Raw genomic sequence first — 13787 nt, 5'->3', positions numbered from 1 at the left:
TTTGACCGCGTCTCGTATTGTACAAATTAGCTGCTAATTAGATTCATTGCGCTAGCGTGAGGTGTTGCTAGTGTTGTCAGTGAGTCACGCAATCTACAGACAGTGCAAACAATATTTAAAAATTAGTTATCATCCAAAGTGTAAAACAAAACAACATCACTTTTAACAGCAAAAGTTGTGCCGTGGCCTGCTGTTGTCTTGAGTAAAACATCAAAACCCTACTTTAACGGGGCACGACCGACGCTGCTAGCTCGGCTAACTCAATGTCCAAAAGTAAGCCAATCATCTACAGCCCAGTTCCGCTCCAAGAACGGTTGAGTACGCAAACTGGCTTCGCGTCAAGTCGCCAACATGTCTGCTCGGGCGCGTTGCCCTTGTGTATCGGTGGTTGGTGGTTTTGGTCCCCGTGGCTTTGGCTGTGTTCGCTTTGACGCACGGTAATTGTGTGCGACAGGGTGATCCAACCAGTGATCGTGACATGGACGGCGAAAACGTCCAAACACAACCCGGGGGTGGAGAATTTAATCGAGATAATCTGATAACAACATTACCATCCTAACCGAACCTCCACGCTGGGTGAGGGGAGGGAAATAACGATGAAATAGGATTAGCGTGTCTGAGTGGGGTGGGCAGGGTGGAATCCGGGGGCTCGAGAAGGAAGGCCGTTGTTTTGGAAAATTAGTAGTCGAAAGGTGAGCCCGCTCGCTAATTAGGTTCGGACCCGGACCACGAAGCACGTCGGTAATGGAAAGCGCTGCTCTGCTCGCGAAGGAAGCGTAACATCGTCCCGAGGGTGAAAGTGGTGAGCGTGGTGATGGTGAGATAGTCAAACTTTGAGGCCAACCGACCGATGGTTAAACCACTGTTTGGCCATACAAAACGAAGCTCAAGTGTAGTGAAGCAATTTTCGCGATGTCCGCGCGGACGTTCGTGTGAGCGGACAGGTGCATTAACCAGCTTGAGCAGCAGCTGCGGTCGACAGCTGCAGCAGGTCGTGGACAGTCTATAAAGCATTGCAACGTATCCCGTGCTTCGTACATTAGGCTCTGACAGGAGAGGACCAAGTTTTGGATGGCGCCAAAACAGATCGACCAAACCAACCGACCCGCCGACCGACCGGAGGAATTAAATTATGGTTATGGTTGTGACAGGGATTCGCTGTCAATTGTTTTAACCACTTTGTGGAATGAAGAGACAGAGAGAGAGAGAGAGAGAGAGATAGAGAGAGAGAAGCATAGTAAAATGACATCACAATCAATTCAACGTCACTCCTCGCTGTATGGCGTGACGTATGTGCATTGAGTTTGATAGATACATTCAGAAACATAAATTATCCCGAGGGTATCACCTCTTACAGGGCAATGGCATCGTTCTTCCATCCTTCTGCTATAATGCTTTGATTACGTTATGTCAATATAGTTTAATAAAATTTTCGTAGAAGCTTCACAATCAAGCAGTTAATCATTTCAATACGTTTTAGGTCATTCTGGCTTTCTTTCGTGATTGAGCTAGAGATCAAACTGTTGATTGATTTGATTAATTTAATTGTTGTTCGATGAATTTCATAAGGTCAAGCCTCAAACAATCGCTTTATGTAAAAAATGTAAATTTAATCATTTTTTTATTACTTAAGAGCAGTTTTATCTGTTAGCTACATCGTTTTACATTGATTTTTAGTTTTTTTTCTTCTTAAATTATGTTTGTTTCATTAGTTTTTGTTTATATTTGTCGTGGTCTCTTTGTCTCATCGTCATCGTTTCTGACTTCCTTTCTTATGTGGTTGTTTAATATTTATTCCAATAATATGGTTTGTTTTTTTAGAGTTTGGACCAATTTCTTCGTTACTTTCTGTTTGTATTTTGTTTTTTTAATTTAGAATTTTTTCATTTATATTACATGGATATAAAAAGACTATTAATACATCTCAGGAATGTACAGTAGTACTCTAATGCTAACGTGTAGAAGAAAAACTTTCATTTACAGCACAACTACAATTAATGCTTTCTGAAATTTCTCATTCTGTTTCAGATTGCCGCAAGTGTATTATTTTTGCTAATCAAATTCAAACCTACCATTAATCATCATCTAAACATCTCGCACGCGGAGGCAAATTAGTGCACCCAGTAGTTACGGCCACTAATAGCAGTAGCAACAGTACAGCAACAGCAACAGCAACAAAACCCCTGGAGTAAAACACTTCCTGAACGGTTCCCTTTATTGAATGTTTGCACGGCACACGTTAGAATGTGGCGCAAGTGACACGCGACAGCTCGGCCAGAGGGTGCGCACCAAGCGCATAAAGCAAAACGGAATACCAAAACCACACGAAGGAGCGTTCGCTAATTAACACCCAGCCGGTGAAGTAATACCATTTTAATAAGCATTTTTCGTCCAGCTGCGTGACCCGGGCTTGATTAGAAACTGCTCATTCAGGTGAGCACTTTTTGCGTTTCATGTGTAATGTTTTTGGGGTAGTTTTTTGCTCACCTGGCACCGGGTGTTGCTTAAGACCAGCTGACCCAATTCCCGCTGCGCTAGTATATCGTGAGTTGTTTTTTGGGTTTGCATTTTGTTTTGCTGCTGCCACTAAAACACCTTTCGAGCTAGTAAAAGGGCAAGGGTAAAGTGTAATGCAACTGTGTAAACATGTGTAATGCTTTAATCACCCGCCACCCCGAGTTCGGGTTGATTGGGCCTTTTCACATGGCTGAACCTGACCTTTCTGGGGGCGTTGATAGTGGCAGTGCTCGCACAGTGGCGACCGTTCGTATGAACGCACAATCTAATCAAAGCTGCTCATCATGTGTGTCATGAGAATCGTGCCACAGTGTGTGGTGCGATTCATGCGCGCTTTTATGCTGCGGGAGGGCGCTCTTCTTGATGATGGTTTTTGTTTTTAATGCCATCGCAGTTGGTATGATGTTTATTGCACGCAATGTACTTCTAGATTAGACATTTAATTTGCTAAATTTATGCACTACCGACAAATTAAGGCACGTACAAAGACAATCAAGTGACGTTCTGTAGCTTTAACCACTTCCCACCAGCAGCTAGACTTTTCAACTTATACACCTAAAAGTCCAAGTTTTTATTCTGTTCCTCAACTCGTTTCTGATCATAGGATTTCCTCTATCTGGCTGCATCTAGCAGCGCGACCTTACCAACCGGTCGCCAGCTCGGACATTGTCGAAGCCGGTTATTTCCGGCTTGTTTTATTGTTTTATCGCCATCACCAGTCTATAACCCGTTTTGGACGAGTTTCAGGCTTGCAATAACCAACTGGACCTCACTTGGTCTTGAATGGACTCGCGGGATCGAGGCTGAACGTTTCCAGTGCACTGCGTGCGTACAGAACGCTTGTACTGGTTTGTGCATTTTTTTTATTGCCTCGATTCTTTTTGTTCCGTCGACCTTCCCGAAGCTCTCACTCTCACTTTCTATGCTCGGGGAAGGCAGTAGCCGGCAGCTGTAGGGTTGAGGGTTGTACGATGCTGCTCAACCGACGAGTTGAATCAGCGAACCGTTAACTGCAGGTGCAAAGCATCCAGCGCTATACTGACAGTGGTGCAGCACTGTGCTGGTACATTTAACTTTTTGCAAAGATAAACAAAATTGTCTAGATTTGAGTCCTCATCTTGATTCTTAATTATGAAGGTTTAAATATGAAAGTATTGTTGAAGTGCTTTGTGATGTGTTTCTTTTTATTATTTTTCTTCTTATTATCGTACTTCACCTTAGCATGCTTCTTTAGTACTGTTTATTCTTATTGTGATTGTTTTTCTCCTCTTTTTGCCAATTATTAGATTTATGTTTTTTCATATACTTTGTTCTGGCTCAAAAACCGTTGTCAGTCAAGCCCTGCCTGCCTGAATCACTACTTGTGGGCTTGGCTTTAATTTATGTACTTTTCATTTATGTTTCATTCATTAACTCCATATTTCATTTTAATTATTATTGGACTGCTTCTTCATCTTACGATAAAATGTCATAACATTCATACATTAATAAATAAATAAATAATAAAAAATCATATTCACGTAATGTTCTGATACAAATGTCTAAATCCATAAATATAACAAACACAAACACAAAATTGTTTAAATCTACAGTCGTTAAAACACCACCGAATATCGTACGCTTGTACCAACTCACATTTCCCTCACTGTATCATACCGGTCTGGCTGCATCATACACCGCCCAGCCAGCACCCAATGGCTCATGCAGCATACGCGCATTGCGCGAGCATTTTCGCTTCTCCTTCCGCCCTTGCAAGCTATTCCGAAGAAATCCCCCCCCCCTCCACAACGCACCACCGTACCGGACCGGACAGCGCAGCGCAGAGATTGCAAACGAATGGTCGAAATTTAACGTTTGCTGCGCCACACAAAGTGGCTCAGTTCGCTGCCCGTCGCTGAACCAGTCGCACCCAGTGTATCATACGGTCTCGCCAGCGCAGAAGCTAAGATACGCTAAAGTGCTACAGTGCGGTGTGTGTGTTGTGATTAAGACAAAGAGATTGAATTTGCCGGCCCTCTGTTCGCCGCTTGACGAAGCGTTGAAGTCACTAACGTGCAGTTTCGCCCTTTGTGCTTTATTTGTACTGCAAATTGTACCATCCCGTCAGCAAAATGGCCAACAAAGGAAAAGTGAGTGTCGAATGGTGTGAGAGAAAGCGTAATGTTCTAAACGGTTGCCCAAATGTTTATTTATTTTGTTAAGTGCATTGAACTGACGATCATCACGATCGGACACCCTGCGTGTGTAGACATCATTGGATCCAATCTGCAACTGGGTCATGATCCAGTTTTGCAGCCAGTTTCGTTTGCGCGTTAGATCTTAAAATGTGACCAAATCGTTGGCCCCGGAGGCCTTACATGGAACGGATGAAGTCGGTGGACGCAAAGGTGTTACGTAAAGTATAACGACCCAAACGGTATCGTGCCACGGTCTTGTGCCATGCGCGGGCTTTACCGGTGAGCCACTGTTACGGGTGAATGGCATACATTGGACAGTCCATATGCGAGAGAAACTGTGATGTCGTTGCTAATGCTGCCGGCTGTCTAATGGCTTACCGTGGCGTTTGTTGTGTTTTGCAAAAATCTTTGAATGATTATGATGCAGATATAACTAAAAAGAGCAATTCAAAATAGCAATTTTACACTACACAGCAAATATAGTTGTACAATACAACATGTGTTTATACAGAATTGAGGTAAAACATAATTCAAAATTCCATTCCAAAGTAAAAACGTTGTCTCCTGGAAAATACCTCATCGCATTACAATTTCATTGTATATACTCACCGGTGATGCCATACCATTCGGCGATAAGCAATTCCATTCCCATCACAGAACAAAAAGCAAGCACTCCTTCCAAAGATGAAAAGCATTCATTCGATCGCAAATTTTCATTGCAAAATGTTTGCTCCAACAATTTCTCACAGTAATTTGATTGCTGCGTTGGGGCAGGCATATTCGACGACAATATTACTCCTCTACTCGGTCCACCGCACCTCGGTCGGTGGGGGGAAAAGGCATTTTATACCGCCTGCGACCACAATACATGCAACTTATTCACGTGCGTTTTTCTGTTTGAACCAACTCAACCAATGCCAAAAGTTGTGCTCACAGTGTGGGCGCAATTGGAGATGTATGTCATGCCATGCAGTCCGTTTGAAGTTTCGAAGAGCAGCACTCGCTCTGGCGTAGCATTTTACGCAGCAATTAATTAAGGGACATTTTCACCCAACCGGCTAACGGTTAAGTGGTGCAAATATTCCAAACAGTGCCCACCGTGCCGAGTTTTATAGTTCTACAGTTTGTTGCCTGCACTTCCATGGAATTACTTGTCTTTTTGGTTTGTTTTAAAATTTATATCGTGCATGATGGATTGGCACAGTAAGTAAAATTCAAATGGACTCGCTACAATACAGCTAAACTTTTGCATGCACAGTGATAAACCGCTGGAACGTTCCCGGGGTTTGTTCAATGCTCCAACCTGCATGGGTTTCGTTGTTCGTGTGTGTGTGTGTGTGTGGTTGTCGAGTGGTGAACGGGCAGACTATCCTTGGCAGAGGACCGTAAAATGGTCACTCTATGTTAAATAAAATCTCACCACTTCAATGGTTGACCAGTGTAGGTGTAGTTGTTTCTGTTCTGTTGATGCATTCATTCACTTATTTATACGACGTGACGAGTGTATCTCGTACGGAAGAGAAAAAATGGGGAGAGGGGGTGAAATTAATTTTCCAAACTGACGCAAACATAGCCCATGGAGAGCTGGGGAGTCAATTGGCCGGAAAAAATGGCCACCATGCACCGGACCGGGACGGGGAGTGTGTTCAGCATCATTTAATTTCGGAGCCCAACTCGAGAGGTTCCAGAGCCATTTCGGACTCAATTTATACACCCCTCGCCCGCTAGCAAACGGTCACGTAGTCTTGTGGCCTGTTTGTGTCGAAGGATGTGTCCCCTAATCACGCCTGCAATCTCCCTTTACTCCCTCTCTCTCTCTCTATGCGTGGTGTGAAATGTGCCAATCTAAGGAAATGCGTTCTAAAGCTGTGCTTAATCTGTGTGAAATACGCAAAACATATAAAATTGGGACAGAAAGAGGCGAATGAAAATCTGCACACACACAGGATGGAACAGTTTCACGGGCAGGTTGGCATTTATTTCAGTTTGATGGCTCATGAAACTACTTGATTAACTATATTTTTGCCACGACGGAATTTTGAAAGCACAATCAGTTTAATGAGTGGGAAAAAAACATTTAAAACGGACTGTTTTCGATTCGCCAACGGAAGAGCAACATGATATATTCTTTCTATTCGGAAGTAGTTCCCAGTGCGTAGGGCTTTATATTTATTTAATGTATTTCGAAGTAATTAATTAAAATAGTTTAAAAATAATTTGAAAATCAATGAGAAATTCAATTCAAATAATCTTATTAGGCGAAATCAAATCAATAGTTGAAATTTTATAGAAAATGTATTTTAATTAATTCATGTAAGCTGTCATCTGTTCAATCCACATTGCAACCGTTTAGCAACACCCTAACCAAGCACTTGCCAAGCAGCAAAGCACATGCTTCTTCAAATAAATTGATTAAATCTACCACCATCTTGTACCACTCTCGTCTTCAGCTCACGAGCAGCTGCATCCGCTTCGTCACCGTTGCGCTGGTGCTGTTTGCGCTGGCCGTCACTGTCCCACCGTGCAGCGCCCGTCCCGCCATCGAAGGGGACGAGTCGGTAAGTACACCAGAACAACACACACAGGCATGCCATATCGTTCCAAGTGCACCCTCAAACATGTACTCCCTTTCGGTTGTCGTTTTTCTATTACAGGCTGACGGTAAAATTGTCAATCAGAGCGCAAACATTAACCTGCCCCGGTCGAGCATACTGGACAACATATTCAATGTAACGGTTTTGTTGCTGTTGTTGTTGCACTTTGCAAAAGCTGAACTCCATACTGACGATTTTGCTTCTCTCTCTCTCTCTCTCTCTTACGCCCTTTGCCAGATCCCAATCCAAACGCTGAAGGCCGTCAACGATCTGGTGCAGAGCATTGCCGGAAATTTGCAGCAGGCCGGTTCCGGCAGCTACTTCCGGGCACGGTCAAGCAACGTGCGCAACATCAACGTGAACGTGGACGAGGAGGAGGAGGCCGAGGGCGCGAACGAGACGGACGGCAAGAAGAAGAAGAAACTGGACGAGAAGAACTAGACGAACTTGCTGGTCCGCCGGTCAGCGTTTCGGTCTGCACTTCCAGTGCATTCCAGTGCCGCCCGTCCACCCGAAGTACCACACAAAAGCAGCAGCAAGAAGTGGCAAAGTTTAATGGCTAAAAAGCCGCACCAAACACACCCACGGTGGGCTGATTGCAACGTAATGGTTATAATTTGAACAACCACGCTGTCCCCGGTGCAAATTTGTGTAAATACTGATGTTTCTGTTTCTGTGATCGATCGAGCAGGGGGTTCTTTATGAGGGGCGCGTTTCGACGAGTTTCGGGTCTTTTTAAAACCGATTTTACCCACTCGAAAACACACATTCATACACACATTCAACACGCGAGTAACGCGGTAGTAACGAAATTAAGTGCGCTTATTTCCGACGAATAAAACCGCCATATCATCTCACCTTTTCCATGTGTAGCGCACGTGTGTGTTTTATTGAACCTTGTGGGTAACGGTGTCAAGGGGTGTCGAGTTAAGCTATTGGTGGTCTGATGTACAGGAGAACAGAGAGGGCGTTAGATTGTTGCTCTCAAGATGGAAGATTGTTCTGCCTGTTAGTACTGAACAGCGCCCGTGCGTCAGTGCGGAATTGTGTTCGGCGCCTTCACTTCCAGGTGCCGGCGGTTGGTTCTGGTAGCTTCGCTGTCTTCAATTACCAGCAGTGAGGTTGGAAAATTATACACCTCTGATGGAATAGAATCATCGCTGCTTGCTGATGTAAATTGATGTTGTGGTGATGTTGATGAGCGCAATTAAATGCGATGACCTTACATCCGAAAAATTGGTCGAGCGAGGGAGAGATAAACAAACAACGATAATGCTCGTACTGAAGGCGGTGGTACATTAATGATTTTAATCGACAACGTGAAGGTCTCAGTAGAGGTTAATTTGTGTTAACATTCAGAATTAGCATAGAGCTAGCATTTCAAAAAAATTCTATTAATAACTATATGTTTAATAACTTAAACAAACATCATTAGATCATTAGATGATTAATAGTAGTTTCGATTCTCAAAAGTGCTCTTGAAAAGTTTGCGTTACTGAAGAGGGTTTTAGATGATTTCTTGATGACATGTTTTTTTTTTTATAAAAGTTTAACTTCCACTCATGTTTCATTGATTATTCATTTTAAATGTATATTCAACGGATTATCATTAGAATCAATTAAACCCATCCAACATTATTTAAATGTTCAGTCAGGTATTAATAATTTAAAAATAATGGAATCTTCATTTAAATCTCTGATCGCTACTGAATAGCTTCGAGAAAATCTATTTTCCACTGTACGCCTCCGTCTTTCAAAGCTTCCTTCCATTTTTTTTGCTCTTACAGCGTGTGTGGCAGCATAAACCATGCCTGCCTGCATGACCGATAGCACCGAAGTGCATCGTGGCAACCATTAACCTCGTTTGGCTAATGCACTTGCCCACCCGTTTCACCCTTAACGATTGCTGAAGGCCGTGCGATGGGTGGAATGTGAGGGAAAAAACCGTTCAACCTTCTACAGCAGCGAAAGAAATCTAACCAAAAAAGCATAAAGGGAAAACCAAACCACAACAACAGCCCCACGCCACAACTTTGCGGTCAACCTCAAGAGGCTTAGCAGGCAAAAAAAAAAACGGGCGATGCACCGACGCATGCATCGATTTCGAGCACAATGCACAATGGAAAGAATGCGAACGAAAAAATTAACGCCAAATTAAGCCATACACAATGATGTGCGCTTTCATGTGCGTGTGTTTGGTTGTGTGTGTGTGTGGGTGTGTGTGGAGATGCAAAAGTTCAACGACATGCCACTACTCCACTCGGGACATGGGCAGGGGCATGGAAGCGCGACAAAGTTAAATGCTCGTGTGGAGCTTTATTTTTCATATGCATTTCCTGCTCCATCAAGGATTGCTCCGTTTGTGTGTGTGTGTGTGAGTTGGAATTCCAGTGAAAGTAAACAAAGCGTAGATATTCATACACAGGAAATGCACTGTTGTAAACATAAAGAGACGAGAGAGAGCATGCAGCACACGGATGTCATCCGCTCTATGATGCTCTCCTGCTGGTTTGCCGGATGTGTGTTGTCGACAAAACGAACGAGATGAAAAGGGGAAAACAAAACAAAAATTGCATCAAAAATGCACCAAGCACCAGCAAACCAGTGCTGGAGTGCAGTTTTCGGGGAAAGATGAGGAGTTTTTTAATAGCGTACCATTATTCCGTTTTCGTATCCGGCGCAATTGTGGACAAAGCGAACTGTTTGTGCTGCATTGTTTTGAGATGGTTTGTGTGTGCTTTGGAATGGGTAAAGTGTTGGGGAGGAGAGGGGATGATGCAGCATCAAACAAGCGACCGGAACAATTATGAATTCATCATGAGAAGCAACCGAAAACAAGAACTGAGCTCAACCCGGATGTGGTATATTTGTTCTAAGCGCAGAATTACTTGCAATTACGTACGCGGTCTAACCCCTATCAGAGGGAGCTGTTTGATCCTTCTCTGTATTTGAACAGGAAGCTTGGTTTGGCTAGTCTGTAACGTCAATGAAGATACCTTTGGGTGAGTGGCAACCATTGCTATAAAAAAAGCGAATTACATAAAAATGTAGATAGCAGAAGTATGCAAAATAAAAGCTCAGTATAAAAGCTCCACTACCTCCAACAAAGTTGTTATAATGCTAAAAAGAGATTAAAGGATAGTTTTGAATGTTGTTACGTCCACTATGAAAAGTTATGATTAATTAACACACGCTCAAGAGCAAACTCAGCTTAAGGTGTGTTTGTCTGTGTGACAAGAACATGACATGAACGCAGCAAATATCTCTAGAGCTCTATTTTGGAATATTGCTCTATACGCTATGGGTTACATTCAGTCGGTGGAGTACGAATAGGTCGTCAGATCCATTCCGTACGTGTGTGTGTGTGTATGTTTTTTTGTGGCGGATGTAGTTGTAGCAACGGATTCCATACAGTGATACCTCAATTATCATCAGTGGTCTCGTTGCAATTCCAAAGCACTGAGCCCTTAGCCTCAAGGGGATTGAGCGTGTATGCTGATATTTCTTCCAAATTTCCGACATCAATTAAACTTCCTTTGAAAGGTTTTTATTTCACTTTTATCTTTTATGGGAATAGCTGCATAGCATTGCTACGAACGAGGAACTTTCCAATTAAAAGTAGGATGTTATTCGACATCAAAAAAAAAAAAAATGTGATCAACATTTACAAAATATTTTAATTAAAATCAACGTTAAAATTTGCTGTAACGGATTAAGTAACACCGAATTAGTCAACCGAAAAGCTGTGGTAATCATTCTTTCAAAGAGTTGTTCCTAAATTTCCAGGCCTTGTTATGCTGCTGTTTTACCGTAAAAACATCAAACAGGTTAATTGCAGATAACGTTGCAATTGCATTGATTTATCGTTCAAAAGCAATTGCAAAACACCAAACCCATCAGTGCGGCAGTTGGCAGTTGCCAAACCGGTCACAAACATTAACGCCAGAAGTGCAGCACATGAACGGATATAACTCGCGAAGTAATTAAGCCATATTGCATTCGAAATGAATAAAATGGAATATCAGACCAACGGAACCAGCTTCCAAAAAAACATCGCCCATCTGCCATGCATGACAGTGACGTTGGGCTACCGCACTTCCCGGCACGGTTTGGTCTGCAAGCGTTAAGCACTCAACCCACACACACACACACACACACACACACATACACAGAGAGTGCTAACAGCCAACAAGTTGCTATTCAATAATGGTAAAATATTTGATCACCACAATCAGTTCCATTTAACGAAGCGACTGCCATCCCTGAAGCGGTTTTTGTTGTGTTTCCGTTCCAACACACCCGTTATGCAGGGCAGCACCCGCAGCGTCAGGATTGGGTTGTGCTTTCCCGGAAAAAAAAGAACCGAACACACCAAACTGGTAAAGCCAAACCAACCGAGCTGGTTGTTGAAGCACTGACACTTGAACTGAAGGGGAACAAAAGCTCACACGACTACCAAACACAACACAACAAAGGGAAAATAGCAACAACAAAAAAAAAAACAAACAAGAGTCGAAGGATTCAATGCTACGGCAACGTTCGACACAAAGCACACGCCGTTTGTTCCGGTGAAATTCAAAACTATTTGCCTTTTTTTTCGTTGTTGCACCTCACACTTTGCCGCTTTCGATCTGCCACTCGCGGTGGGAAAAGCGGGTCATTGAAATTGAACAAAAAGTAAACACACACACAGAGACTAGTGCACATTCCTCAGTGGCACTCAACGGTAATTCAACGGTGAGCGCTGCAAGTGCACCTGAATTTGGAAACTTTCCACAAGTGGCCACTGTTTGGCGCTTAGCGCTCACCAGTAAATCGGTGAGTGGATCGGAGAAGAGAGTGGGAGCAAGAGTAAGTCGGTGGCTTCCTGTCCTGACCCTCACCCCTCCCCGCACCACCTCCTCCAACAGAAGTGAGCAAAATAAAACCGACCTGGAATTAAAACTATATAGGTGCAGGGTAAGTTTTTCAATGCTGCCTAGCCCGGGATAAAATATGGTGTGGTTTAATTAAATTTCCAAAGTTGTTGGACACCGCTTGCCTAGTGCTTGTCGATGCTGTTCCCGAAATCACAAAGCAACTCGATGGGAGCCGGAAACAAGCAAATCACTTCAAGTCCGTGTGGGACCCTGGCTACTGGTCGGGGGGTGGTGGGTTCGGAGCGGCATACATTACTTACTGCCGAAATGGATGAAAACTTGCACGGGGGTTGAGCTGGTTGAGTGGTTTAGTTGTGCAAATGTGATTAATGTTTGTTGTTTAATTGTCGATAAGTAATTGCATTGATCGTTCAGCTGGTAGCACGAATTACTGTTAGGGCAGTCATGCTTGTTGCTGGGAATTGAAAAATCAATTTCGATTTGCAATTGAATGATTTTCATTTTAATATTGACTTGTGTTACTGTTTGTGCTACGAAATTAATTGAATTTGATCATTTGTTTCATCGAATTCTGTTGAAATATTAGAGACAATTCGTTGAACAACAGTATAATTGTAAAGTGTACCCTTTTTTGCATACCTTTAGGCGGAATTTTCTAGTTGCAGCAAACAAATATTTTGTTCTTTGGTCGAATAAATTCAAATGTTCGCTCTTACCAATTCAATGAACAGTGTTTGTTTGTGTTAATTATTGAAAGAAAATAATTATTTTAAATGGAAAAGCAAAACTAAATGTCCGAATGCAACAGTTCGATGAAACTCCTACTCGAAAGGTTATACCAATGCACTGGGTGATGCGTATTAATTATCATCATGACACACACTATCACACTACACTGCTGTTGCCAAATGCACCGTAATAACGTCCCATTTGTCCGGATCGATTCGGTTAAAGGGCGACTCAATGGTTCGGCAAATCAATTACTGCACATGGTTTCATGCGAAAGAGCTCATTAAGTGAACCAGGTTGATTGTTCGCCGTACGTAAATCGAGCGTGTAGGTGTTGAATTACGCATCGCACCGAAACGACGGGCGTTCGATCGGAGTTGTCCGTTTTCCAGTCAACCTTTGCTTTGTGTTTATTGTTCATCCAGATCAGTTTTACCCTAGGGTGGGGCCTTTGTTAAGATTGAAACTAATTTTGAGGATAATTGCGTCTGCAGAGAATATGTTGCACATAATTTAAAGACTATTTAGACGGTAAAATTCCTACTTAGGCCTACCCGCCACTAAGAGTGTCGTTAGAGGAACAATTTTGTAAAGCAATTTGCATGCATTTAGGCGCTTTGTTCGTTGGACGTGCCGGTATAGGAAACGATACGCCTTGATGTATGCAATGAAATGATGACGAATGGCATGAAAACTGCTTTGTTCAATTTTTCGGGAATGCTTTGATGACTCTTCATGTGGTTTAAGAGACACAAATGTCACTATACAGCATTTTGAATGTTTAGATTACGAAAAGTTAGCTTAAATGCAATATTGGTAATGCGTTTAAAGCTCACTTTTTCAACCATGTTAGCAGCAAAAACACGGTGTAATCACGCTTCTCATGACCC

At 42.8% G+C, this 13787-nt stretch overlaps 1 protein-coding gene across 1 annotated transcript; it reads left to right on the top strand.

Moving 5' to 3' along the window:
• Nucleotides 1-4378: 4378 nt before the first annotated feature.
• LOC120897347 lies at nt 4379-8154 on the top strand. Its single transcript, XM_040302167.1, has 4 exons — nt 4379-4646; nt 7145-7252; nt 7349-7423; nt 7526-8154. Exons 1-4 carry the CDS (start codon nt 4629-4631, stop codon nt 7727-7729), a joined length of 405 nt encoding a protein of 134 aa, XP_040158101.1. The 5' UTR covers nt 4379-4628; the 3' UTR covers nt 7730-8154.
• The last annotated feature ends 5633 nt before the right edge of the window (nt 8155-13787 follow it).

Source organism: Anopheles arabiensis, chromosome 2 (genome assembly GCF_016920715.1).
Source record: "Anopheles arabiensis isolate DONGOLA chromosome 2, AaraD3, whole genome shotgun sequence".
Lineage (NCBI taxonomy): Eukaryota > Metazoa > Arthropoda > Insecta > Diptera > Culicidae > Anopheles > Anopheles arabiensis.
Note: the sequence above shows the minus strand (reverse complement) of the source record. Positions and strands in the feature narration are given on the sequence as shown.